Raw genomic sequence first — 25,897 nt, forward strand, 5'->3', positions numbered from 1 at the left:
GTGGGCCATTTCAATTTATTTGGACAAAAAGTGACTTGACATACAGCGTGTAAATGTAAGCGAGTGGGATGCGCACCTTTCTGCCAGGTGATGGCTGGCCGCGGCGCTCCAGACGTCAGGCAGTGCAGGAGGACTGACATGCCATCAATCACGGCGCTGTCAGCCGGGCCGGCCGTGATGTTGGGAGCGATGCCTGACGTGAAGCACACACAATGAAATGAGAGAGAAGTTGAGAATGCAGATGTCAGCTTCAACGGACTTCACAATGACACGAAGGAGAAATCAGCGTCCGTCAGGTCTCTGTCGCTCCAAGAAAACCATCCAGAGCACCTCTACGGCAGTGGTGCTCATCTGTGGCCATCTTTGAGTTGCTTGAAGGTAACATTGATGCTATTGTGACAATGCGCGTCTTGCGTTTAAAGGGAAATGTGCTTTCAGCAGTTTGCAAACATATTTTTTAAGGTTGTGTTAAACTTATAATCATATCAATATAATATCTAGTATTGGAGTGCTCGTGTGGATTGGTGGGTGGCGAAGAATGTGCAGGCAAACTGCATGAACTTGTTTTCTTCGAAGTGTTGTGGAACAGGCCCAGACAGGGAGTACCGGATGAGAACACCTCAAGGTCGGTGAGAAACGAGAACAACATCACATTCAGGTGGTTGGGCTTCGGGGGGAAAACCCAACCGCCTGACCACAGCAATAACACCTAGACGGGGAGGAGACCACCCACCAATCCACACGAGCACTCCAATACTAGATATTATATTGATATGATCATAAATTTAACACAACCTTAAAAAATATGTTTGCAAACTGCTGAAAGCACGTTTCCCTTTACGTTTAATATTTGAAAGAAGCGTTTAATGTTCAATGCTTTGGGGACATGACTTGATTGCAATTAAAGACCGACAAATTCAGGGCTACACAGATCCTGCTCATAAGCCCCAACACCCAAGAAAAAAAAACGAATACTGACTGGTGACAGCAAGATAAGTGTTGGTCTGGATCTCTCCGGCCAGATTGCGGGCGAAGCACTGGAACATTCCGGTGTCGTCAGGCAAAAGGCCGTTGATCTGCAGACTGCCTCCCACCAGGATTTTATACCTGGGGGTCTTCAAGGGGCTGATGGCTGCCGCGTCCTTGTACCAAGTGATGTCCGGCTGAGGCGTGCCTGCACCCATACGCACACGCCAACTTGCTTTTCCCGCTTATTGGACTCGACAGCTCGATGAGCCTCGAAAAGACCAGACCTCGAGCCTGACAGGGGATGTCCACCACCTTCTCCATCTCGGCAGAGATGCGGCTCGGCGGCTCTTTCACAAACAAAGGATATTCTGGTAGAGGGAGGAAATCAAATGAGCAAATGTTGAGCCATCCACACAAAGGTCCATTAGCCACATGCTAAAGTATCATGCAACGGCCCGCGCAGAAGCATAAGGAAGTCTAAAGCTTCTTCTATTTGAACGTGCGCAGTCGTGATCCATCCAGACAGCGCATACAACCCTGGTTACTGGACATGGCTTCTTTATCTTCTGTGGAGAACGATCAATTGCAACTCTTTTGTGACACTCTTCTGTATCTCATCACCCGATCAATGTGGAATTGTTTAATTCTTGAGAGTTCATCTGATGATGTCACTCCCGTAGGATTTACCACTGTCACAGGAAGCACGCGACGTTGCACGTACCGAGGACGTGCAGAAAGGCACCGGCGATGGCTGGTGGCACCCCGCCGCCGCGGAGCGCCGCCTCGCACTCGTAGTAGCCTCCGTCGCCGTGCGTCGGCTGGCTGATGACCAGACGACGGCCGAAATCTCGAATCCCCACGTGGACCGCCGCGCCACCTTTCTTCCATGTGATGTCCATCTTGACCAGCGGCCTACCAGGTGAAGAAAAACAGAGAACTTTATTTTTATGGTTTGAATTGGTGACGTGCCTCCCAGCAAGCAAAGCGATGCATTGGGCTTTCTCAACAAATGCAGATGATTGTCAGGGAGGTGCGAAATGGAATGGAGTGGAAAACCAACAAAACGAGTGACACACTTTAGCAAAAGGGCTTCTGTGCTCATTGAAATGACAAAAGCATCATTGTGCTTGAAAATGTCCTCATAATTCAAGGATTCGCAGGGATGAAAATAATAAAAATAGCAACAGAAAAACAATCAAGTTCAGCTGTTCTACAAGATCGCTTGCTGCTTGCTTGAATCGGGCCTGCAAGTATTTGTACAAGCTCAGTGCGCGCGTGCTACCTGGCATTGGCGACACACTCCAAGATGGCTTCGTTCCTGCCCACCGTCACGCTGGTGTTCTTGGGCGGGACGAGGATGGAGGGGGCGATGGGGTCCGCAGGTCCTCCCACGTCTATCACACACACATCCATCATGCACTCAACAGGTGAAATGAAAGGCTGGCAAATAAAATTGGGGTGCGCAGACTTACCCTCCACAACCAGCGTGACAGGCTGACTGGTTTTGTTTTCACCGTTCTTGTCATTGACGGCCTGCGCGTAGTAACGGCTGGCGTCGGGCGCCACCGTGGACAGGACCACCAGTGTGTTGTCCAGGGTGATGGCGCTGAGAAACACAAAAGACAAGACAACACATAGATGGGGTGTATGTCTTAGAATAAACATGCAAAAAAAGGAGAAAAAAAAAAAAAAGCTTGCAAAACACACAGAGTTAAAAGCTGAGCTGGCTTACATGCGTCCGCTGGAGGGGATCTTGCGCCCGTCACGGAACCAGGTGATCTGGGGCTTGGGGAAGCTGTGGATACGGGGCATCGGGATGAGGGCACCGTCGCCCTGCGACACCGTCTGAGAACGCTGGGCCTCCACGAAACCGCTCATGTCTACAGGAGGGCGCACTCAGGAGCCGCGCCACCTACGTACGCCAAGTCCGTGAAGCGGCGCACTTACACGCCACCTGGACTTCAGTGCTGCACTGCATGACGGCCCCCACTCGGTTCCTGACGATGCAGCGGTAGTGGCCGGCATGGGATCGCTCCAGCGAGGGAATCAAGTACCTGAGGAGAGCCAGAGATCGCACACTTGGGCCAGCTACCAAATGGCCACCGCTCCTTTTGGGCTCTGGGATCAAGGCTGGGGAGGAATAGCAAGCAGAGGGAGCAGTGCCAAACGGGAGGGGCGAGGCGCACGTGTGCATCGCGACACAACGCCGCTTATTTTTTAGCGTCGTTCTCAATATTGGCAACATTTCTCTCATAAAATGACAACTTGATTCTCAAAACCTTGAACCTTTCTCAATATGACAACTTTTTGTTTTCATGGAAAAATGCCATTTTGCAACCACACTACGATTTTCCTTTCATCTAATGAACTGCGCACGATTACACATTTTTTCCTAGTAATACTGCAACCATAATCCTGTGAAAATCAAACATGAGTCTCACGAATTGGAGCTCACAGGAAGCAAATAATAGGAAGCGAAGAACAAAGATTTATTCAGCCTCAGCCGAGTAGGGAGGAGTTGCTCGCCTGTATTCCAAGGAAAAACGGGTGAGCGCGCTGCCGTTGTAGATCCACTTGAACTCTAGAGGCCAGCTACCCTCCGCCATGCAGGTGAGGACCAGACGGTTGCCCTCCAGCTGAACCTGGACTTGAGGGGGCTCCATCTTGAAATAGGGCGGCACGTCATCTACTGGACACACAGAGTGGACAACACGCACAAAATCACACCAGTTCTCAAGACGCCAGTTCTCCTGGTGAGTACCCACCCTACCTCCCTTCGCCACACCCATTGAAGAGCACGCCGTCGCAGCATTTTGGCATGTTTTTTTTTTAAACACGTTTCCGCTCCTCGTCTGGTGCCGATCGCCACTCGGAGTGGAGCTTATCCACGCCTTGTCCTTTCTAGTCTCGTGTGTCACATTGCGTGTTTTGTTGTCATGGTGTCTGTGAGCGTCTCTGTCCCACGTCTGTGGTCTCGCCCCTCCCTGCCTGTGTACTATACAGCATCATTTTAATCACTGTCACCTGCCCCTACCTACCAGTCTTGTATTTAAGCCCTGTCCGCGTATCACCCCCTGTCGGATTGTCCTGTTTTCACTGTTTACTCTGTCTGCGTCTTCCCACGGCTGGTTTGACATTTTTCTTGAAGGCATAGCAACGTTGGAAGTGGGCCTGGCTTAATTTAAAAAGTGGGGCAAAGACTAATCCAGGAAAATAAACAAAGGCGCCCAAGTGTTAATTCCACAGGGCCCCGTGTCGTTAGCGTTAATAGTGCGTGCGTGCGTGCTATGCCATCTGCTGGGATTGTTTACACTTGGCAGGATAATGAGATCCTAATTAGGAGATGGCGTAGCGCGGGGAAACAAGATTTTACAGGAGCTGGGTTGGAGACCATCACCTGCACATCCTCGAGTCTCGCCGGGAGAGGGAGGGAGGAAGGGTGGTAGCGCTAGCGGACGCATTCCTCATTGCCTATGGCTTCCGGCTGTCTCTTCAAGGAGTGCGCCTGTACTCCATATCCCATCCGCTTTTCTTCAAATCTCGCCTAATGTCCCAATTGTAGCGCTCCGGCTGGCCAGCATGCTAATATCCTTTTCTATGCGTGCACACAAGGTAAGATATGAGTCGGCGAGGGCTGCCGATTGCGATTCTTATCGGCGTGGCAGAGCGGCAAGCCACAAAGCTCCTTGTTTGAGACTTGAAAATCTGGCACCAAGTCAAGCTGGCACCAACGACGTGATGTTTTTCTAATTAAGTTCTTAAGCCTGCACTCCAGCTAAGGTCGACCGTTTTCCGCTGCCTTTCGAGCTGAGGGGAGGAAGATTAAGAAGCCCAAAGTTCAGCGTGTCCAGTTGACAAGTTTTCTTAAGTGCGTCAAAAAGCCAAGGTTAGAGCGTGTTTGGAATTTCACAATGAGACCCAGCACATTTGCTGACAATGCTAAAGAGATCGCGCGTGTTTCCGCAGTGGACGTCAACTGCCGTGCATCATTTTGGCTTTGGCGCCTGCTGTGTTAAAATAAAGCACATCGCCTCTCCATGTTTTTTTCATGGCCATTGTTTCTGCCCCCGCCAGCTTAAAATCAAGAGCTCAATGCATTCTCGCACGGCCCGCGCCGCACAGCAGGCCCACCAGCGCCTGTTCTCTTCCCTCTGGACAGCATGAATGAAAAGCCTTCAACGATGCAGAGTGCACGGCCACATCGCTGTCATGAAAGCTTCAAAACACCAGCGCTACCACCCTTTGCGCAAAAAACAAAACAAAGATCTTTTCCTCTCCAAGACTTGCCCACCTCACATTTGTTGACATTTACGACCGAGGATTCCGCCAAGAGCGACTGTCCTCATCTTCCAGTTTCCTGCAGTCTCGGTGTTTGATTCGAGTCGTATGCAGCATCAAACACGTTTCCCAGCTTTGTTGAAGCAAACCCGTCAATTTTCACCTTGTGGCTTGAACTGCGGTTCAAATGGGCGGGTCGCATATCCACCGTCATCAGGTACGGTCGCAACAGGAAAAACGCCAGCGTTCACAGCGACTCGAGTGACATTCTGCAGGCTATCCGTGGGCTACCGCCTGCAGTGGGCGTCCCAGGGGAGGAGGGATTGTTTTGGCACATTTGTCTGCAAAACCTCCTCCAACTGTTTCATGTCAACATTTAGAAAACAATAAGACAAAGTCAGGTATGAATTTTTGCGTGCGTCTGTGGGGGCAGCGTGCGGCTGGGCGTTTACGCACAGCTAATCCCATTGATCCCCTGTTTGACTGTCAGCTCTTTCCGAGCTAATGGTTGCCGCGTCCGGGCAGCTTCCCAAACAAAACACAACAATTCCCCCTCCCCTGGGACGCCATGTTCAGGATGCTTCCAAACAGCTTCTTCCAGCAACGCGTTCATGGAGCCACGTGACATCCAGACGTCAAATAAAATGAGCAGAGACGCTTTGCGTAGCATCGACGTCCCCACTCCTCCATGTCGGAGAAAATCTCGCTCTTGATCTCTCACTGCTCGCCATCATCCTGAGCCACTGGCCAAAGGGTGACTCTTCAAATTCATTTGAGAACATTTCCGTTGTGACTTACGAGGTGGACGGTTTTGCCACTCCACTGAGCCAATCCAAGGCCTGGTGAAGCCAAGAGGGTTTCTTCCGTTATCGTTTGTCATCAAGTCAGAAGCGCTGATTCTTTTCCCAGCCGATGACCCCTTTCTCATTCCTTGATCATCAATGGATTTGAGTCTGCATTCGATCTCATTTGGCACTTATTGACTTTTGTGCGTGTGGATGTGTGTGCGTGCGTGCGTTTGCAAGCCCGTCGACGCTTGTCCTCATATAGAAGAATTATGACGGCCCCCTGCGTTAGAGGCGGGCACTTTTAATCACACGCGGATTCCCAGCGATTTAAACCGATGCCTTTTTCTGTGTAAACGTGGCGGATTAGCGGAAGATTTAAAGATTTGGAAATGGTCAACAGCTGTCGGGCCGCACGGTAGCGCGCGTCCAGAAAATCACGGCGTCAATGGAGAGGAAAGTCAAAAGACAGGAGGGTAAACGCCGTCGTTTTGACTCAGAGGCAAAAAACTGATTGGCAGGCGCTCCGCCAATCAGTTAACAACCCGCCGTTCTGAGAAAAGCTGAGGCGAGGTCCGACAGACGCTTTGCTGCTCACCGCTGCCTCTGATGAGCATCACGGCAGATGGAAGACGGACCTCTCCGTTTCCAGCCTCCTTGAATGCTTAACGTGTACGGCTATGCGTATCAACCAAGTGCGCCACAACTGTCGACAATTCCCAAAGTGTCAAACCTAAAGCGGGCTAGCCAGCTAGCTACCATGTAGTCGTAGAAGCGTCAGGAAGCTGACGCGGCAATCTAAACTTGTCGCACATCCGAAACATACAAAGACGTCGCTTGTCAAGCAAGCTCGCTCATGTCGGACAAAAGGTACGAAAGCACTGAACCTCAACTCCATGCGGCCAAACACTTGAGTTCATCCTTTCAAGGCGGCAAAACCCGCGGCTCGCAACATTTGGAAGAAACCTGCCCGTGAAATTGTGGTTTCCCTCCAAATTTGACGAGCTGAGCTATGCCAAGTGTTTAGGGACCGCTATTCTCCCGAGCCTCAACAAATGTACGCCAACCTTGCAGGAGCCAACGTACATGTCATTCAATTTCACCTTGATTTTAATCGCCTAAATTGGGAACAGCTACCTACTCAAATTGTCAATAATTTGATGTTGGTGGCATTATCTCATCTTCGAAGCTTTTGGCTAATCTGTTGATGGTGACATGGAAAGGCAAAATAATAGGGACACCTCCAGCAATGCAGTGCAAGGCGTTTCAAAGCAGCTGTCTGGCATTTGTTGAGCAGTGATTTGCACACAATCACGTCTCATTACATTGCTCAGCTGTGTCTAATGTCCGAGTAAGAGTGTTTCAGTGACTTGAAAACAAACCATTGCTAGCTTTATTCAATTCCGCAAAACACTTTCATTTAAAAATGAAGGAAGGAAGAAAATGCCAAGGGGATAGGGGGAAATCAATAGTGGCGCACATTACCTTGAGCCTGGGCGCAGAAGCACGTCGTTGAGAGCAGAACCCAACAGAAGACCCACACCTTCGCGATCCGTCCACTCACTGCCATGCTCCGGCACCGCTGCCAATGCCGCTGTTGCTGTCTCACCTCCAGTGCCGCCGACGCCGTCGAGCCCCCGGCGCACTTTTTTCCCTGTCGCCTCGCAGGAAACATGTTGCTCCGGTCGCACGCACTCCCAGGAAGCGAGAAAGAGACAATTGTGTGTCCTGGCTAATGCTTCGGCGTTCGGACTTGATGCCGCTGTGCTGCTGCCGCTGCCGGCGCCGCCGCTCTTGTGCGTCAGACTGGTGATGAGGGAGAGACCCGGCTGGCGCGCACGCGCAAGGTAAGAGAAGAAGCTCAATTTAATTTTTATATACGCTCTTGAACGTCACGTACTGACAGCAGCCACATCAAAATAATAAGGATGTTTAAAGCAGTGATTCCCAACCACTGTGCTGTGATAAAAAGGATCCACATTCACTTAATATGTCCAAATAAGCATTTAGTACCGATAAATAATGTATCTGTTCACCTACCTAACCAGCGACGTACAGCTCTTCAGCTCGATGGCAGAAGGTAGGATAGATAAGTAACCTGCGTGTCTATTATTTTTCACATTTTATTTATATATATATATATATATATATATATATATATATATATATATATATATATATATATATATATATAGGGGGTTGTTAATCACTTTCAGCTGCATTGGTGTAATTAACAACAGGTACACTAGAGGGGCAACAAGAAGATGGTCTCCAAAACAGAACTGGTTTTGCAGGTGGAGGCCATTTCAAGCTCCTCCCGCTTGATCTTTTTGAGCAGTTTTTCCACAAGTGTTGGCTCTAGCAAGAGTCATTATCAAGACTGGAAGCATGAGGCGATTTCTTAACCGTCCTGAAGTTGCCTATTGTCTAACTCCTCCAGGATGACACATCCATGCGTGCTGTTGCAAGAATTTTTGATGTGTCTCCCAGTACAATCTCCAGAGCATGGAGGAGATTCCAGGAGACGGGCAGTTACTCTAGGAGAGCTGCACAGGGCCGTACACGGTCCTCATCCCATCAGCAGGACCGATATCCGCTGCTTTGTGCAAGGAAGAACAGGTTGAGCACTGCCCGAGCCCTACAGAATGACCAGGCTACTGGTGTGAATGTTTTTGCCCAAACAGTCAGAAACAGACTTTACGAGGGTGGCCTCAGGGCACGACGTCCTGTAGTGTGCCCTATGCTCACTACTCAGCACCGTGGAGCTCGATTGGCATTTGCCATAGAACACCAGAATTGGCAAGTCCGCCACTGGCGCCCTGTGCTTTTCACAGATGAGAGCAGGTTAACCCTGAGCATCTGTGATAGACGTGAAAGGGTCTGGAGAAGCCAAGGAGAGCGCTATGCTGCCTGCAACATCATTCAGCATGACCGGTTCGGTGGTGGGTCAGTGATGGTCTGGGGAGGCCTTTCCATGGAGGGACGAACAGACCTCTACAGGCTAGAGAACGGCAGTCTGACTGCCATTAGGTATCGGGATGAAATCTTTGCACCCATGGTCAGACCCTACGCTGGTGCAGTAGGTCCTGGGTTCCTCCTGATCCACGACATTCCCGGCCTCATGTGGCAAGAGTATGCAGACAGTATCTGGAGGATGAAGGAATTGACACAATTGAATGGCCCTCACAATCACCTGATCTAAACCCGATAGAACACCTATGGGACATAATGTTTCGGTCCATCAGACGCCGCCAGGTTGCTCGTTAGACTTTGCAGGATCTCACTGATGCCCTTAGACAGATCTGGGAGGACATCCCACAAGACATCATCCGTCGTCTCATTAGGAGCGTGCCGCAACGTTGTCAAGCATGCATACAAGCATGTGGGGGCTACACAAGATATTGAAAAGAGTTTTGAATTGCAGAAATTGAATTTAGGCAAAATGGACGAGCCTGCTACATCATTTTTTCACTTTGATTTTTGTGGTGTCTATATACTGAGCCGTCTGTAGGCTGAAAACTTTTATTTCCATCAAAAGATGTGGCATCCTTTTGTTCCTGAGACATTAAACTGTCCATATCAGTATAGATATCCAACTTTTTTTTCACCATTGAAATCTGATGTGTTTTCAAAATGTTCCCTTAATTTTTTTGAGCAGTGTATATATTGTAATGTCCTGTATTATTTCTTTGTTATATCTGGGCGTGTGAGGGCGGGTCCAGGAGTGAGAAGTGACATCATGCGGGTGGGTTGTGCGGGCTGGTTAGCTTGGCAATCAGTTGGTGGTAAGGCTGAGGCGCATGGGCGTGAGTTGTGGCCACCAGCAAATCCTGTTTGCGTGTGTTTTTTTTGTTGCCTTTTTTTTGTTGTTATAATAAAAGCGGCAATCAAACCGTATGACCATCCTTGACGCATGGGGGGCATTACATTGGTGTCAGAATTGTTGGGTTCACTTGTGCGCCGACTTTTGTGTGTCAGGATGTTCGGCGACTTTGTCAGTCGTCGCGTCGCGAAGTGAACGAGGAGGCCGGGCCGTGTGGCAGCGACTGTGGCAGTGCAGTGGCTACGGTAAGCGGTCGAGGGTAAAGGAGGAAGCCGTGCCGTGTGTTATTGACATGCCCGACCCGAGTTGGCCTCGGCGCTAGTGTTGGCTCCTGAGTGAACGATTCGTTCAAAAGAACGAATCTTTTCAGTGAACGAATCACTTCGTAAAGTGATTCGTTCACTGAAAAGATTTGTTCTTTTGAATCACTTCCTAAAGTGATTCGTTCTTTTTTCAGTTCATATGACTTCAACCAGTAGGTGTCAGTAATGCGTATTGAAGCTGTTGCCACCTCACCGTAAAACAAAACGAAGAAGAAAATGATGTAACTTGCCGTTCACGAACGAGTCGTGAATTGCATTTCCCGTTCAACAACGAACGACTCAGTGAGTTGACGAATCAGTGAGGCGCAGTGGGTAGCACGTCCGCCTCACAGTTAGGAGGGTGCGGGTTCGATTCCACCTCCGGCCCTCCCTGTGTGGAGTTTGCATGTTGTCCGCGTGGGTTTTCTCCGGGCACTCCGGTTTCCTCCCACATCCCAAAAACATGCTTGATAGGCTGATTGAGCATTCAAATTGTCCCTAGGTGTGAGTGCGAGTGCGAATGGTTGTTCGTCTCAGTGTGCCTGCGATTGGTTGGCAACCAGTTCAGAGTGTCCCCCGCCTACTGCCCGATGACGGCTGGGATAGGCTCCAGCACGCCCGCGACCCCCGTGGGGACTAAGCGGTTGAGAAAATGGATGGATGGATGGATGGATGGATGGATGGATTTACTTATAGTATATATAACGTGTATGCATATACATGCCTCAATATATTTATCCAATATATCGACTGCAGTTTCACATTAGATTGCTGGTTTGAGATGTACTTTTATTATAATTTTATTATTATTATTACTATTATTATTATCCATCCATCCATTTTCTGAACCGCTTAGTCCCCACGGGGGTCGCGGGCGTGCTGGAGCCTATCCCAGCCGTCATCGGGCAGTAGGCGGGGGACACCCTGAACTGGTTGCCAACCAATCGCAGGGCACACAGAGACGAACAACCATCCGCACTCGCACTCACACCCAGGGGCAATTTGGAGTACTCAATCGGCCTACCAAGCATGTTTTTGGGATGTGGGAGGAAACCGGAGTGCCCGGAGAAAACCCACGCGGACACAGGGAGAACATGCAAACTCCACACAGGGAGGGCCGGAGGTGGAATCGAACCCGCACCCTCCTAACTGTGAGGCGACGTGCTACCCACTGCCCCACCGAGCCGCCTTATTATTATTTTTATTATTATTATTATTATTTTAAGAAACATTTATGCTATAACTTGTCTGGTGTTTTATTCCTTGTTTTTATATTTGCCAAACAAAACGTAAAAATCAAATATTTGGTTAACTGCTTCATATGACAATATGTATACGTGTTTTACGTTATATGAGTTGGTGCCCCAAAATTAACAAATGTCGGCATAACGTTTTTTTTTAACCTTTTATTCAAACACAAACACATTCGATTTAATAACACCATCAACTACAAGACAATAAATACAAAATTAAAACATCAATGTCGGCATAACTGTGTCGGCTGGCAATGGCCAAGCGGCAAGGCTGTCTGTCACTCATTCGTGAATCTTCGCGAACGACCAATCAGGAGTGAGTGCTAGATATGGAGGGACTTTACGAGTCAGTGACGTAATTTCCCGTTCACGAACGAGTCAATGACGCAATTTCCTGTTAACGACCAGGCGAGATACTGTTGCCAACGGATCAGTGTGCAAGTGTTGTATTGTAGAAAGAAATGTGTTAATTACACGAGCCAATTATTATTATATCTAATAATTTGAGTGGGGGTTGTATTGTTTGATGTGTATGGGTTGTTTACATGGGATGTTGTGTAAAAAAAAAAAAAAAAAAAAAGAGAAAACAGTCTGTTGGGGGGCGGCAATTCGTTGAACGATTCGTTGAACGATTCGTTTGAACGAATCTTTTGAGTGAATTTATTCTATAGATTCAGTTCACCGAAAATAACTGGAATTCACATCATCACTCGGCGCGATTGTCATTTTTGTGGTGTTTCGCGCCTTCCTGATCGTGAGCCCGCCCAAGTGGAGCTATGTCCTGACGCAGCGGTGGCGCTGGACGTAAATAAACATGGCGGCGCCCTTGAGTTTGTGTGGCCTGCGATGAAAGTGCTAACGTTTTCCGGGAAGGGAAGTTGGGAAGCGTATCGAGCTCAGTTAGAGTTGGTGGCTGATGCAGCGGATTGGTCGGAGAGGGTGAAAGCGGTACAATTGGCGCTTTCGCTGACAGAAGACGCTACGTCCTGTCTGCTGCTGCTGAGCCCCGAGGAGAGATTAGATTACAGCGCCCTAGTGAGAGCGTTGCAGAGGCGCTTTGGGGAGTTCAATTTAAAAGACACTCTGCGCTGTGAGTTCAAGCAGCGTGTTCGCCGCCCGGATGAGCAGCTCCCTTGACTCGCCCATGAGATCGAGAGCCTGGGTCGGCGCGCGTATGCTGGCATGCCGGTTGAAGTCCAAAATGAACTGGTACGTGATCAGGTTATCCAAGCTCTCAGACCGGATGAGCTGTGCCTGCACGTTCAGCTAGCCCATCCAACAGTGCTGGGAGAGGCGCTGGCCCTCGCCTTGGAAAGGGAGATTGCAGTGAAGGGGACGCTAGAATCATTAATCTGCTCTGTTTCGGCAACGTCGTTGTCAGAAGGGGAGGAACGCAAACCGGCGTGGGTGGAGGAGCTGGTGTGTGTGATAAACGCTCGCTCAACACAGAGTGAGGAAGGAAGCTGTCTGCTGGGGTTGCGGGCAATCCGGTCATCTGCTGCGTTGCTGCCCGAAGATGACAAACCAGCAGGGAAACGGGAAGGGGTCCGTGTAACCCGGATGATGCAGACCCTTCCAGAGGGTGACCGGGAACAGCAACCTGCATGCGGAGGGGCTATGCGCTAAGACCCCCATGTCCAGTGTGACCTGTTGTGATAGTCGACTGGACAAATGTGGGGGACCCCAGTCATGTTCGCGTGCTGATTGGAAATGTTTCCTGCACGGCCCTGGTGGACACAGGGTCTTCGGCCACGATTGTGAGGCCTGACGTTGTTCCAGGGGGAACCATCTTGCAATCGACTTTTACCAAACTGAGGACGGTGACCGGTGAAACAGCCCAGATGAAAGGAAAAGGGACCCTTGCGTTTACCTTGGGGGGCTGTCAACGATTTACTCAGCTTGGGTAGCGGACGTGAGTGACCCTTGTATTCTGCGCTGGGACTTTTGGAAAGCTGCAAAGTGTGTGGTGGACTTGGGTGCTGGAGTGCTCATTCTGCCGGAGGGTCAGCATATGGGGCTGATTGCAGCCTCTCAACACAGCACTGTGGAAGTTAACTTCGACATTACAGATTCTGCAGAGGAGATTCTGCCTGCAGGTGGGGACAACACCGCCCAGCCCTCCCAAATTGATCGCAGCGCTGAACCCTCCCCCCCAGTCTATGGTAGATTGGGTAGAGTTCGCTCGCCCCGAGATGGACCACTCACTGGGGGAAGCAACGTCGTCCTGGCCAGCTCCGTCAGTGGCCTTAGCCCTCGGTCAGCCAGCAGAGCACCGAGGTGATCCGTTCCATCTGGGAGAAGAACTGCGATGGGCTGGATGTCGAGCAGCGGGAGCAGTTGTGGTGGGTGCTGTGGGACTTTGAGCACATCTTTGCCCTCAGTGGGAATGAGGTGGGCCTCACTCACTTGATGGAGCACCACATTGACACCGGGGACGCTCGACCAGTCAAGGTGCGGCCCCGACGCTTACCTCTGGTCCAGCAGGAGGCTGCAGATCAGGAGGTCGGGGCCATGCTCGAGGTAGGACTTATTGAGCCTTCCGACAGTCCGTGGGCGTCTGCCGTGGTCATGGTGCCCAGAAAGAAGAATGCCAGACCGTGCTTCTGTGTGGAATACAGGCCACTTAATAAAGTGACGAGGAAGGACTGCTGCCCGTTTCCGCGGATAGATGAGAGATTGGACTTGGTCTCACGGTCTGCCTGGTTCTCATCGCACGACTTGCGCAGTGGCTACTGGCAGGTCCCTCTCACCTCAGAGTCCAGACCTAAAATGGCATTCTGTACCACCCGTGGGCATTGGCAGTTTAAGGTCATGAGTTTTGTACCATGCAATACACCAGGAACATTTGAGCGATTGATGGATACAGTACTCTCAAACATCTCAAGGCAGAAGTGCATGGTGTATTTGGATGATGTCCTCGTCCGTGGCAGGTCCTCCCAGGCCGCACTGGATTCTCTGAGGCTGGTGCTTGGTCGAATTGCAGCGGCTGGACTGAAGCTACATGCAGAAAAGTTCCATTTTATGCGGCGAGAGGTGGAGTTCCTGGGCCACCGTGTAAACGGCGAAGGCATCAGCACGTTGGAGGAGAAGGTCAGTGCAATCAAAGACTGGCCAGTACCAAGAGACCAGAAGCAGCTTAAAAGCTTCTTGGGGCTGGCCTCCTAATACAGACGGTTCGTGCAAGGATTTTCTTGGATCGGGGCGCCCTCGTTCCGCCTCCTTCAAGGTGACCAATCCTTCACGTGAACGCCGAACTGTCAGGAGGCGTTTTCCAGCCTAAAGGGGGTGCTCACCAGCGCTCCTGTTCTCACCCCATCGGATCCAGCGCTGTCTTTTGTGCTGGACACGGACGCTAGTAATGTCGGCATGGAGGGAGTGTTGTCGCAGGTAGCGCCAGATGGTAAGAGAGTGGTGGCCTACTTCAGCCGCACCTTCAGTAAGAGTGAACGCAGCTACTGTGTCACATGACGTGACCTGCTGGCAGTTGTTTTGGTGGCACGTCACTTCAAATACTACCTGTGTGGCGTGCCATTCACCATCAGGACTGATCATGCTGCCCTGCAGTGGTTAATGTCATTCAAGGAACCTGAGGGTCAAGTGGCACGGTGGCTGGAGGAGGTGCAGGCAGAATGTCTTCACTGTGGTGTATTGGGCTGGGGCCTGGCACGCCAACTCCGACGCCCTTTCCCGACGACCGTGTGCTGTTGACGCCTGCTCCTCCTGCGACCGGTGAGATGCCAGAGAGTTGGATCTGCGTTCCGAGGGCGCTGCTGCGGGACCATCGTGCTGCACCTTGGAAGATGTGGATGCTGCGGAGTGGGCTGTCAAGCAGGAGGGGGACCGCAGTCTCGGCCCGGTGCGACAGTGGGTTCAGAGTTCTTGGTGCTGTGCCTGAAGAATGGCGTGCTTCAGCGTGCGTGGAAGGAACTATCCACCGGAGAGGAGAGGTGGCAGGTGGTGGTGCTCGGAGTTTTCCGAGAGGCAGTGCTGAGGGCCTGCCACGGGGGCACCGGTTCGGGACACTTTGGCAGAGCGAAGACTCTCCGACAGCTGCGGCAAGGGTTCTACTGGGGTCAGCATCGTTGAGACGTGGAGGACTTCTGCCCGCGTTGTGATGAGTGTGTAGCCTACAAGGGGCCTCAGGACCAGTCGCACCGCTTCAGCAACAGAGGGTTGGGGCGCCCATGGAAAGGGTTGCTGTGGACATCATGGGTCCTTTTCCCGTGACGGACAGAGGGAACCGTTATGTGCTGTGTGCGATGGATTACTTCACTAAGTGGCCAGAGGCATATGCACTTCCAGATCAGGAGGCAGAGACAGTGCTGACGCGCTGCTGGAGGGCATGTTCTGTCGGTTTGGAACTGGTGACATTCTCCATAGTGACCAAGGCCGAAATTTCGAGTCCAAGGTTTCTGCTGCGGTTTGTGAGCGCCTAGAAATGCAGTAGACACGCACCACCCCTTTGCATCCGCAGTGATGGTCTTGTGGAACGGTTTAACCGCACCATGCAGCAGCAGCTCGCAATCCTCACTTCCAGTCACCAACGTGACTGGGACTGACACATTCCACTTGTGCTGATGGCTTATCGTTCGGTCTTTCAAAGTTCTACGAGTTGCACTCCTGCTCTGCTGACGCTGGGCCGGGAAATCAGGACGCTGGCGGGGTTGGCGTTCGGGAGGCCACCTGGTGACTTTGAGGACCAACCGGGGCTGGAGTATGCCCGGAGACTGCAGGATTGACTGGAGGCGACGCATGCATTTGCCCGGGACCAGCTGGAGAAAGCCGGTGTGCGCCAGAAGCGGAACTACGACGTGCGGAGCAAGGGGCGGAACTTCAAGATCGATGAGCTAGTTTGGGTGTACACACCCCAACGGAAGAAGGGGTGCTGCCCCAAGTTGGACAGCCATTGGGATGGCCTGTGCAGGGTGCTTGAGCGGGTGGGGGAGGTGGTCTACCGAGTGGCTGTTCCTCTAGGGGCAGAAGGGTTGCCCTGCACCAAGACAGGTTGGCTCCGTATCGGGGCAGTGAGGTTCCCGTGTTTGTGGTGGGGTCAGCTTCACCCGCCACTTCGGGACGTGCGGTGGATTCATGTTCCCCAGATTCCGCCAGTGTTGTCCCTGCTCAGCTGGCAGACGGTGAAAGCAGCCCGAGCCGACCCCAGAGACGGAAGCGAAAGCAACGACGGCTGGATGACTTTTTTTGTTTACCCCTCGGGTCGAGGGGTTTCATAAAGGGGAGGGCAGTGTAATGTCCTGCATTATTTGTTTGTTGTATCTGGGCGTGTGAGTGCGGGGCCAGAAGTGAGGTGACGTCATGCGGGTGGGTTGTGCGGGCTGGTTAGCTTGGCAAGCAGTTGATGAGTGAGGCGCATGGGCGTGAGTTGTGTCCACCAGCAACTCCTGCGATCAAACCGTCAGAACATCCTTGACGCACTGAGGGGCACTACTATATGTGTGTCTAAAAGTACAAAATATCTTGGGCACATTATTATAGATACCTTAGATCAGGGGTCGGCAATTACTTTTGGACGCTGCCAAAATAAATTCAGACAATGGCATCGTGGGCCATATTTTTCTTTTGGGGGGGGTCCTACTATTTAAATGATTTATTAAACATCATCTTACTTTTAAAATGCATTTAATTTAATTCCATTAAAATCATTGATTTGCTAATGTTCGCTGTTTTTATGCCGCCTGCTGCATGTCCGTCTCAACCTGCCGTACTTTAACAAATATTCTTTTGGATCACGTGTGAATGATTAGCTGAACATTGCTATGCTAGTTATCGATGCAAAATGTCATTGTTGAAAGCCTTGAAAAGAAAAATTGATTCAGAATGCAGGACTTACAAAGAAGAATGGAAGCAGAGGTATGCATTTATCCTGCCAGCATTTATTAATGCCAAGCCTATGTGTCTCATTTGCATCGAGGCTGTTGCCGTTTGCAAAGAGTATAACATCAGAAGACACCATGAGACAAAACATGGCCAGTTCAAAACAGCTTATCCTCCTGGGACAGCTGTGCGAACGGATAAAATTAAACACAGCAACAAAATACTTGTCAGGTCACTCACCGAGCAGCAGAGGGTTACAAGTGCGTCCCTTAAAGCAGCATGGGTTCTTACCCATCACCACAAACCGTTTACGGACGCAGAGGTTTTTAAGGAAGCGATGGTGGCTGTTTTGGAGGAGCTGGTTACTGATAAGTCCGTGGATGGAGTGATTGCCTCTGTGAAACTGTTAAATCCCCAAGGTTGTTATCCGTCACAAATATGTGCTTGTTTATCTGTCGGCGTGATATCGTGACGGGCAGCATCAATGGGAGGGTACAATAAAAATGAGTTAACGTTCAAAGAGCATACATGTCATGGTTTCTTGCTTCGTCCTCATTTCACAGAAACTATTCAGGAGAATTCGGAGCCTGATGATTGTAGTTTCGCTAATCCTACTTCATGGGCCCTTTTGGTTTAGCAGTATGCCATGGGATTTGTGTGACGTAAACGCGGCTGAAGGCTGCGGAAAATCAGGAATCACCGTGAAATGAACTCTTCATCATGGCATCGTGCTTTTAAGCGTTGCTTTTGTTGCGTAGTGTACAGGATGTCCGTTGTTGAGCCAGGAAAGCAAGGATGTGGGGTATGGCGTTGGTTCTTTATTGGCAAGATCTTGGGTTGTTCAATGGCGACCAGTACACAAGGCACGGCAGCAGATGAAACAACAACTTCTGTCTCCAGGTCAGCTTGTTTTATACTGTCCGGAAAGGCGGGAACTTGTCACATGACCATTTCGTACCTGAGACGGGAACTTGTCACATGACCATTTCGTACCTGAGTGTGGGGGCGTCACCCCCGTGTGTGTTCATCCAGTTGTGTTGTATACGTGTTCTGATTGAGCAGTTATGTTTACATAAAATAATAAAAGAATTGTACATATGAGCATCACATTGTACAGAGATTGTCTCCCCTAATAGAACATGTACATATTGCTGTTGCTCCTTCTTCACTTTCCAACGCGAAGATGAACGACTTTGCTTGAGTTTCATCATCGTGCACTCAAAAATTGCATTTTACAAAGGGAGGGTTTGATATCACGTAAACTCTTACGGTGCTGCCACCATGTGGGAGACAAAATCCCTCCTCCTCCTATGGGGATCGCTGTGATTGAGTTTGAGCCCGGGTTTGATTAAAAACAAAGTCGATGGACAGGCAAACATATAAAACATGCATTTAGAAATACGACTGCACGTCAATCTGGGAGTGGCCACGAACGCAGTCGGCCACATGGCCACTGCCATAGATCCTTTTGCCATGGCATAGATCTTCTCGCTATGTATTGTCTCCCTGTTTGAGGAGCTCGTCAAAGTCTCATCGCCGGCGCACAAAGTGATGTGATTTTAATCATGAAACTTGATGGGGACTTTTATTTCTTAGAACCTCCAGAGAACAGCGAAGTACAAATCATAGCATTTTTCTGCAACTTGAGAACCGTAGTGATTTGCAAAATCGCATCCATTTCTCGGGCCAAGCGAATCTCTGCGACACTATCATTGTGAGCAACAATTAATTATATCACATGCAATGCACAGCGTTGAATTATAGTTGACACGACCCAATCTTTGTACGACATATTATATATATATTTGCTTTGTTTTGTTTTGCCTGCATTGTTTTGACAGCCCTGTGCAGGCAGGCAGTCAGGCAGCTTCGGACGTGTGCCATTAAACGCGTACGTGTTGAAGAGTGATCCTTGCCTGCGCGCTCACGTGCATGCTGCTATCGCCTGTCCTCAATCAATAAAAATAGCCCTCCATCCGCAAAGTGTTGTCACATGAGAAAATGAGCCCTTTTCCTCCAGCTTGAGTTCCTCTTCCGGAAGAGAAAAAAAGACTGCACCGTGATGTCGTATTCTTCGACCGGTTAGTTAATCGATTCACCGATGCACCCGCTGTCTGCTCGCTCGTTTGATGCGTACGGGGCTAAACAAGGGGTCGGCTCAGACGCCCAATCGCAGCTCGGTGCGCCTGCCCCGTCGTCCACAAGAGGTCAGACACGAACAGCACAAGTAGTCCATTCACGAGGGGTGCTGAATGCATGAGCTCGAGCCAAAACGCTCACGAATGAATAAAAACGATGTGCATAGAGGGCGGAAGTGGATAGCTCTGCGTGTTGGGGTTGAGTACGTAGCTTGGGAATGGGACGGGAGGCGTCACGTAGGTGAGCCTGGGTGAGCGCCACGCCTTCCCTGTTAAGGCGGCCAAGTTGACGCGGTCACTCAAGTCCCGTGCCTTGGATCCGAGCACGGAAAGCCGCAGCGTGGAAGCAACCGTGGTCACCACTCGCCTTTGATACGTACCCTCCTTCTCGTGGAATCCTGCAACTTTGCCTCTTGCCCCCGCCCTCGGCCGTGGATCGTCGCGGGGGCTTGGCTGTGCACCTTTGCCTGCCGCCGCCGCAGGGATGGCCACCGCCAGTCTCGACTATGTGGCCCCATGGTGGATGTACTGGCTGCACAATTTGCCTCACTTTGACTTGTCGCTCAAGCCTGTGGACAGCACCTTTAGACCCGAGCAGGAAGACTACCAGCAGGTCGGTACCACCAGGCACTCACATCGCTCAAAGTTGGGAAAGTTGTTTGTTTTTTGCCTGACCTGGAAAGTGTAGTGATAAGCCAGCAAGTAGGATTTAGCTGAGCTCCACCGAAGGCGCTTCCAAGAGAAGCAGTAGTGCAGAGGTATCAAAACGACTCCCCGAAAAAAAAAGCACCGTTTGTGGCTGTGTTGAATCAACTCGAGCGCTAGCGACAGCATCAATGTGTCATTATTGGACGGCTGACTGCACAGGGACGTTCGCTACCCCAAGTTTTCTTCCGGACTGGCAACACTAAATTCTTGAATATTGGGTGGTACTTTTGATACATTTTTTTCTACTAAACCAGTGAAGAGTCATTTTAAAGACAGATCTTTTGCTTATGTCTGACTAATGGCGAAAGAGTCAGGCTGCAATCCTGAAATAGAGAATTTCATCATCCGTCTGTCCATCCATCCATCCATCCATCCATCCATCCATCCATTATCTGTACCGCTTGTCCCCACGGGGATCGCGGGCATGCTGGAATCTATCCCAGCCGTCAAGGGGTAATTGGAAATGAAAGCCATGCACTCAATGTATGTTGGTGCCAAAAAAACATGTACGGATGCACTACGGATATGGCACCTCAAAGAGAGGAATGACACTCGGTATCAGTTCTCGTCCATCCCGAGTTCTTAACATGCCTGTCCAGTCCTAAGTATTGCATGCAGAATGACATGCGGCCACTTAGTGAGCCTCGGCTGGCGGCCAAAGCTAGCAAGCTCCTCAACGAAGCCTCGTGAGGAGATGTTTGTGTCTTTTTGCCTCCCTGCGCACTGGTTTGTTCTCCATCCCCCGGGCTCACGCTCCGTAATCACAAGACCGAATGAAAGCCAATCCGTCACATGACACCGGCCTCCCGCGTCGTGCCGTGCTCGTCTTCCCTTTTGGCTATGCTCGCCTCGTCGACCTGCCGCCATTGACATCAAAACCTGCATTTTCTCACCCTCGTTGCCTTTCCAGAAAGTGTCGAACAAACAAACAAACAAACAAACAAACAAACATCTGTCACTCCTTTGTTGAGCCAATATCTGTCTTTCTTCTTCTGCCTCTCTCATTCTGCCAGTCTGTGGCGGTCCTGGCCTGTGTTGGAGCGATGGGCCTCAGTCTGAGCCTGGTGCTTTTGGTTCTCTTCTTGGTCTGCTCGCGTAGCTGCTGCAGGGACGCGCACGAAGACGTCAAAAGGCCCGAGAGGACCCGCTGCGTGACGTGGTCGGCCGTCGTCACAGCTCTCATCGTATGGTCAGTCGCATCCGTGGAAGAATGAAGGAGAGCGATACACTAGCCAATTCAAAGAATCGCGCTTAGCCTCGCTGCGACAACCATTTCTGTCGGTCTGCGTGTGCAAGGCTGCAGTCTCGCATGCCGGGGCAGCTGGCGCTCACTTCAACTTGTGACGCTAAGTGTCGGCCACTAATGCACTTAGCCCATTTGACGGTTCCAGGGAGAGTGCGCAGACACAAGTCCTGTTGTGATGCTAAGTGAGTGAGCGTGATACCGTTGAAGGCAGCTTTTGTTACGCACGTTGCATCTGCGCCAGGCGCTCCGCTTTGTTTTTCCCTTTGCTACTGCCTTTATATTGGCCGCAAACACCAGCATATGACATTCAATTAAATGACGCAATGACAAATTAAATGTTCTGCATAGGCTTTGATCACGACATGCCGATGGAACTAGGCCACTCTCAGAGCTCTGTGTGGACCACTCGGAGCTGGCAATTACGATAACTAACATAAATAAGGTTATAATAATAATAATAAGACTGTGAGGTAGGCGAGCGGTTTCTGACAGCAGCTGGAGGGGGCTTGGGTCGCAATCCCAACCGGGGTCAATTAATGTCGCCGGGAACAATAAGATTAGTGGCCAGTGACGCAGGAGCTCGAAAATCCCTCTCACAGTGTTGTCAGTCGGTCGCCGTGGTTGACGCATATTGAGATGCCCATTCATCCAATAACTGATCGCCGGGACCCAATTCGCCCTTCCGGTTGAGCGCGTGTCTCTGAAAGATGATCCATCTTCATCTTGTGCCACGGTGATCTTTCCTCTCTCGCTGGCGATCAGTAGCATTTTTTCCAGAGGACAATTTGAAGTTTGCGGACGCCGTCGCGGGGCCTTTGTGAGGCGTCTGGTGGCACGACGTACGGCAAACTATTTCCATTTATATCCTATTCATGACCATCATGTCACATTGTCGTCGCGAGCGCCCGTGTTTCCGTTTCGGGGTAACCTCGTGGCGACGAGTACAGTTCCCACCGAGGGAAAGGAACAGTCTCGTGCCTCTTTGTTTTCCCATTTGCCAAGCGCATCAACGCTCGAGGTATCGCGGTAAGCTGTTGTCACCGAAGATGCAAGCGGATGGAGGAGAAGTGCTGCCGCTCTTTTAATGCTGTTTAATGCTTTTAATGCCCCCCCCTTCGCATTTGCAGTTGTGCTGTGGCAGTGGGTTTCTATGGAAACAGCGAGACCAATGATGGCGTGCACCGGTTCACCTATTCCGTCTCCAACGCCAATCGAACTTTGGGCGCCATCAACAGCCTGGTAAGGGATTATTTCCTCGTTCTTGTTATCTCCAATGGCCTAGTGTCATCTCGAACTAATCAACAAGTACACGTGGTGGAGGAGCTTATCAGTTTGGAGATAGTATCAACAATCGTTGTCCTCTTAAAGTTAAGTTAAAGTTCCAATGATCGTCACACACACATCTGGGTGTGGTGAAATTTGTCCTCTGCATTTAACCCATCCCCGTGTGATTTTAATCCATCCCCTGGGGGAGAGGGGAGCAGTGAGCAGCAGCTGTGCCGCTTTGGTGATCTAACCCCCCAATTCCAACCTTTAATGCCGAGTGCCAAGCAGGGAGCCAATGGCTCCCATTTTTTATAGACTTTGGTATAACCTGGCTGGGGTTTGAACCTATAACCTTCCAGTGTCAGGACGGACACTCTACCACTAGGCCCACTGAGCTTGGACTTGTTCCATGTATTAAGTAGCGACCGTTCAGTATGTGTGTGTGATTTAATGATTTAACGAGGCAATGAATATGTCTAAAGTGTGAAACAAAAATGGGTAGTTTCTCATATGGCTCTCTTCAAGTCTTTTAATGCAGCTTTTAGGTGGCAGTGCAGCACAAGCTCCTCTTTTGTGAGCTATCTAAATAGAAAACGGCATTCAGCGCACCCGGTGGCGGCGCCTCCTGACAGGAGGCCGCTTTTTGCCTCATAGGGATGCTTGCTACGTGCGTGTCGGACTTGACCAAAGTGAATCTATGGGGAGGGTGGAGGGAAGGAGGTGCTTGGATTGATTAAGCCTTTCCTTTGTACTGTGCCATAGGGCGAGATAGCATGACTGTGTGCGTATCATTTGCGGAACATCGGCAGGAGTGCTTTCAATGTGGGCCGCTATCTGTTTACGAGCTCATCTCTCACCCTCTTTCTTTCTCATGCACTTGGCTCTCCAAAGCTCGAATGTAACCAAGTGCAAGCCTCGAGGAGAGCGTTTATCTTCTTTGTAGCTCCGGCGTGGGGTCTCAGCCGTGAGCACCAGACGCGGAGGGTTCTCGTAGATGAGCCAAACAACGTCCGTTCAGTGGAGCTTTCGACCAAAGAGAACACAACAGAGTCACTGCTGCGCGCAGACGTGTTTGTATGAGTACAAGACAAGAGTGAGTCTTTCGTGATGATCCGATCCAAAGTGGTGCTTCCCGGCCTGGCAGCCCACGTAGCGATTGCTGCGGACGAACGCCAGTTTGACCTTTTGAGAAGCGCCATCATGCCACGGGGCCTCCAGACCCGTGAAAATTGCTGTTGGACCTCCCATAAGGTTTCCCGTCCAAATCACGCAGGCCGCGGCTCAACACAGGTCAATGGAGACAAGCTAAAGGAATGGGCCAACTGGCATCTCTGCTTCCCCATTTAGTCGGCGGGCTCTCTGGGAAGTGCGCAAACGGGAGTCCAGCGGCATCTGGAGCGTCTGGATGAGATCTTGGCCGCACGGGCCGACTACCTTCAGGCTCTACGCTTCGTGCGGCTGATGGTGAACAACGTCGTCCGGGAGCTGAATGCCCTGCCCAACCTCGACAAAGCCAACGTGGGGCTGACGGCTGCCGCGGCCCACGCCGCCTTCGTTGAGTATTACAGGTGCGCACGCCCTTGGGAGCTTGCTTTGCGGTTTTGAACTTTTTGTTCGATTGCTGACTTAATGGCACTAAAATGAAGTGCCCTTTGTGTTTTGTCTCTGAGTCACCAGGATGCCGCTCCTCTAATTGAGTGCAGTGACTCAAACCGCAAGGCGGGAAGATGAACAAAAATAAAACAGGAAGCGGCCAAATATTTTTAATAAACATAAGAAAAACCTCAAAGTTGGTCAAGCAAAAATTTGTGCCAATGAATTGGAAATTTCATGCTAATGCAGGGAGGATGACTTGCAGTGGTTACAACCTTGCAAAGTGTCTCATGGTTGATATTTGCATCTAAGTCTTGTCCCAATTAGGCTGACGGCTCAGCTTGTAGTCCATCTCGGTTGGCTTTCGGCCAGAGGCGGCCTCAAGTCCGGCGCCGTCAAATGGCAGGGCCCCTTTCCCACAGATAGCCAAGCGTGCTCATCATTATTGAGGGGATTTGATCCGCTCTCCCTCCTTCCCATGGCCTCCTCATCTGGCCGCTAAGTGCCGTCTTCACACAGACTAAGTGTCCGTATGCAGAGGCCTCGGCATGCGCTTACGTGCTCCCCGGTGACCTTAATGTGCAGATTTATGGAGTGGCCGGTGAATGTCCGCTCTTTGAAATTGCGAGCAATCGATACTTATTTTCTTGCTCTGGTTAGATTGACGCCAGCGGCGGGCCAGCTGGAGTGGACTGGCGCTCCACTAGTGACCAGCGTTTGCTTCCTTGTCGTCTGCTTCTAGGTGGCTGACCTACCTGCTCCTGCTGATCCTAGATCTGCTCATCTGTCTGTCCGTCTGCTTGGGGATGACCAAGCAGTCTCGGTGGCTGCTCGTCATGTGAGTTGGAGTCCGCTGCTGCTGTCCTCGCCTTTGCCCTCGCCTTTGCCCTCGCCTTTGCCCTCGCGTTTGTCCTCCCTCGCCTTTGGCGTAAATTGAATTCAACTTTGATTTAATTCAGAATGATTTTCTTTTCTCTTTGCAATTTCGTTTACAATACATTTTCTTACTTGAGCTTGTGGGTCATAGGAGCAGCCCACATCCAAACAAACTGCAATTGATTGCAATGTGGTTAAGCCATTAGAGCAGGCGTGCAAAGTAGCCCTCTGGTGGCATTTCTTTGCGCAGTGACATCATTTGCTTTTGTTTCGTGGAAAGTGCAACATTTGAAGATGCGCTCAGCATATTTGGCTGGATCTTACTTGTGCATTCACACGATGCTGAAACAAAAACAGCATGAATGGGAATAATGGATTGCAGAGCACACGCTCCAGATTTCCTATCACGTTTAGCCAATCCAGCGCTGTCCACGCCGTGGGCGCTAACAGACCAGACGCCACTTCCTTCTCCTCCTCATGGCGCTCACTAATGCCTATTGATCGGGCCCGAGGCCGGATGAGCATGCAGCTCCCTTCGCTAATGATGAAGTGCTCTCAGACTTCTTTATTGCTGCCTTTTCGAGCAGGTCGGGCCTCATTCGGCCGAGAAACAAAGGCTGCCTCTGCAAAGAGTCAAAGTGCACCAACTCCAACAAAGATGCCCCATCCGTGCGTGCGTGCCCATGTCTCAGCCGTCTTGTCTTTGTGTGTGAATATTGCTCACCATGCAGGATGATGGCCTTGATGGTGCTGTCTGTGATCCTGAGCTGGGCCTCACTGGGAGCCAGCATGGCTACAGCTGTGGTGAGTTGATGCTGGCTTCCTTTT

At 50.6% G+C, this 25,897-nt stretch overlaps 2 protein-coding genes across 15 annotated transcripts in view; one reads left to right on the forward strand and one right to left on the reverse strand.

The window, feature by feature from the left end:
- Positions 1–8,123, reverse strand: part of LOC147044752 (protein sidekick-2-like) — a 23,396-nt gene extending 15,273 nt beyond the window's left edge. For 3 of the 10 annotated variants that reach the window (XM_085933133.1, XM_085933127.1, XM_085933131.1), the window contains exons 1-11: positions 8,073–8,123; positions 7,518–7,861; positions 3,496–3,658; positions 2,917–3,023; positions 2,702–2,849; positions 2,442–2,575; positions 2,252–2,363; positions 1,691–1,881; positions 1,254–1,337; positions 980–1,174; positions 77–193 (exon numbers count right to left, since the gene is read on the reverse strand). In XM_085933133.1, coding sequence (XP_085789259.1) covers positions 77–193; positions 980–1,174; positions 1,254–1,337; positions 1,691–1,881; positions 2,252–2,363; positions 2,442–2,575; positions 2,702–2,849; positions 2,917–3,023; positions 3,496–3,658; positions 7,518–7,707 — 1,441 coding nt within the window. In that variant the 5' untranslated portion in view covers positions 7,708–7,861; positions 8,073–8,123. Of the gene's footprint in view, positions 1–76; positions 194–979; positions 1,175–1,253; positions 1,338–1,690; positions 1,882–2,251; positions 2,364–2,441; positions 2,576–2,701; positions 2,850–2,916; positions 3,024–3,495; positions 3,659–3,739; positions 4,970–5,260; positions 5,472–6,045; positions 6,527–7,517; positions 7,884–8,072 lie in introns of those variants that run through there. The other 7 variants (XM_085933130.1, XM_085933132.1, XM_085933134.1 and 4 more) reach the window with 6 other exon arrangements.
- Positions 7,539–25,897, forward strand: part of LOC147044753 (protein tweety homolog 2-like) — a 26,576-nt gene continuing 8,217 nt past the window's right edge. For 2 of the 5 annotated variants that reach the window (XM_085933138.1, XM_085933139.1), the window contains exons 1-6: positions 19,488–19,993; positions 21,102–21,277; positions 22,462–22,573; positions 23,948–24,168; positions 24,936–25,031; positions 25,801–25,873. In XM_085933138.1, the coding sequence (XP_085789264.1) occupies positions 19,865–19,993; positions 21,102–21,277; positions 22,462–22,573; positions 23,948–24,168; positions 24,936–25,031; positions 25,801–25,873 (807 nt within the window). In that variant the 5' untranslated portion in view covers positions 19,488–19,864. Of the gene's footprint in view, positions 7,880–19,487; positions 19,994–21,101; positions 21,278–22,461; positions 22,574–23,593; positions 23,852–23,947; positions 24,169–24,935; positions 25,032–25,800; positions 25,874–25,897 lie in introns of those variants that run through there. The other 3 variants (XM_085933141.1, XM_085933140.1, XM_085933142.1) reach the window with 3 other exon arrangements.

Source organism: Syngnathus leptorhynchus, chromosome 16 (genome assembly GCF_054491065.1).
Source record: "Syngnathus leptorhynchus isolate UIUO chromosome 16, UIUO_Slep, whole genome shotgun sequence".
In the NCBI taxonomy this organism is placed as follows: Eukaryota; Metazoa; Chordata; class Actinopteri; order Syngnathiformes; family Syngnathidae; genus Syngnathus; species Syngnathus leptorhynchus.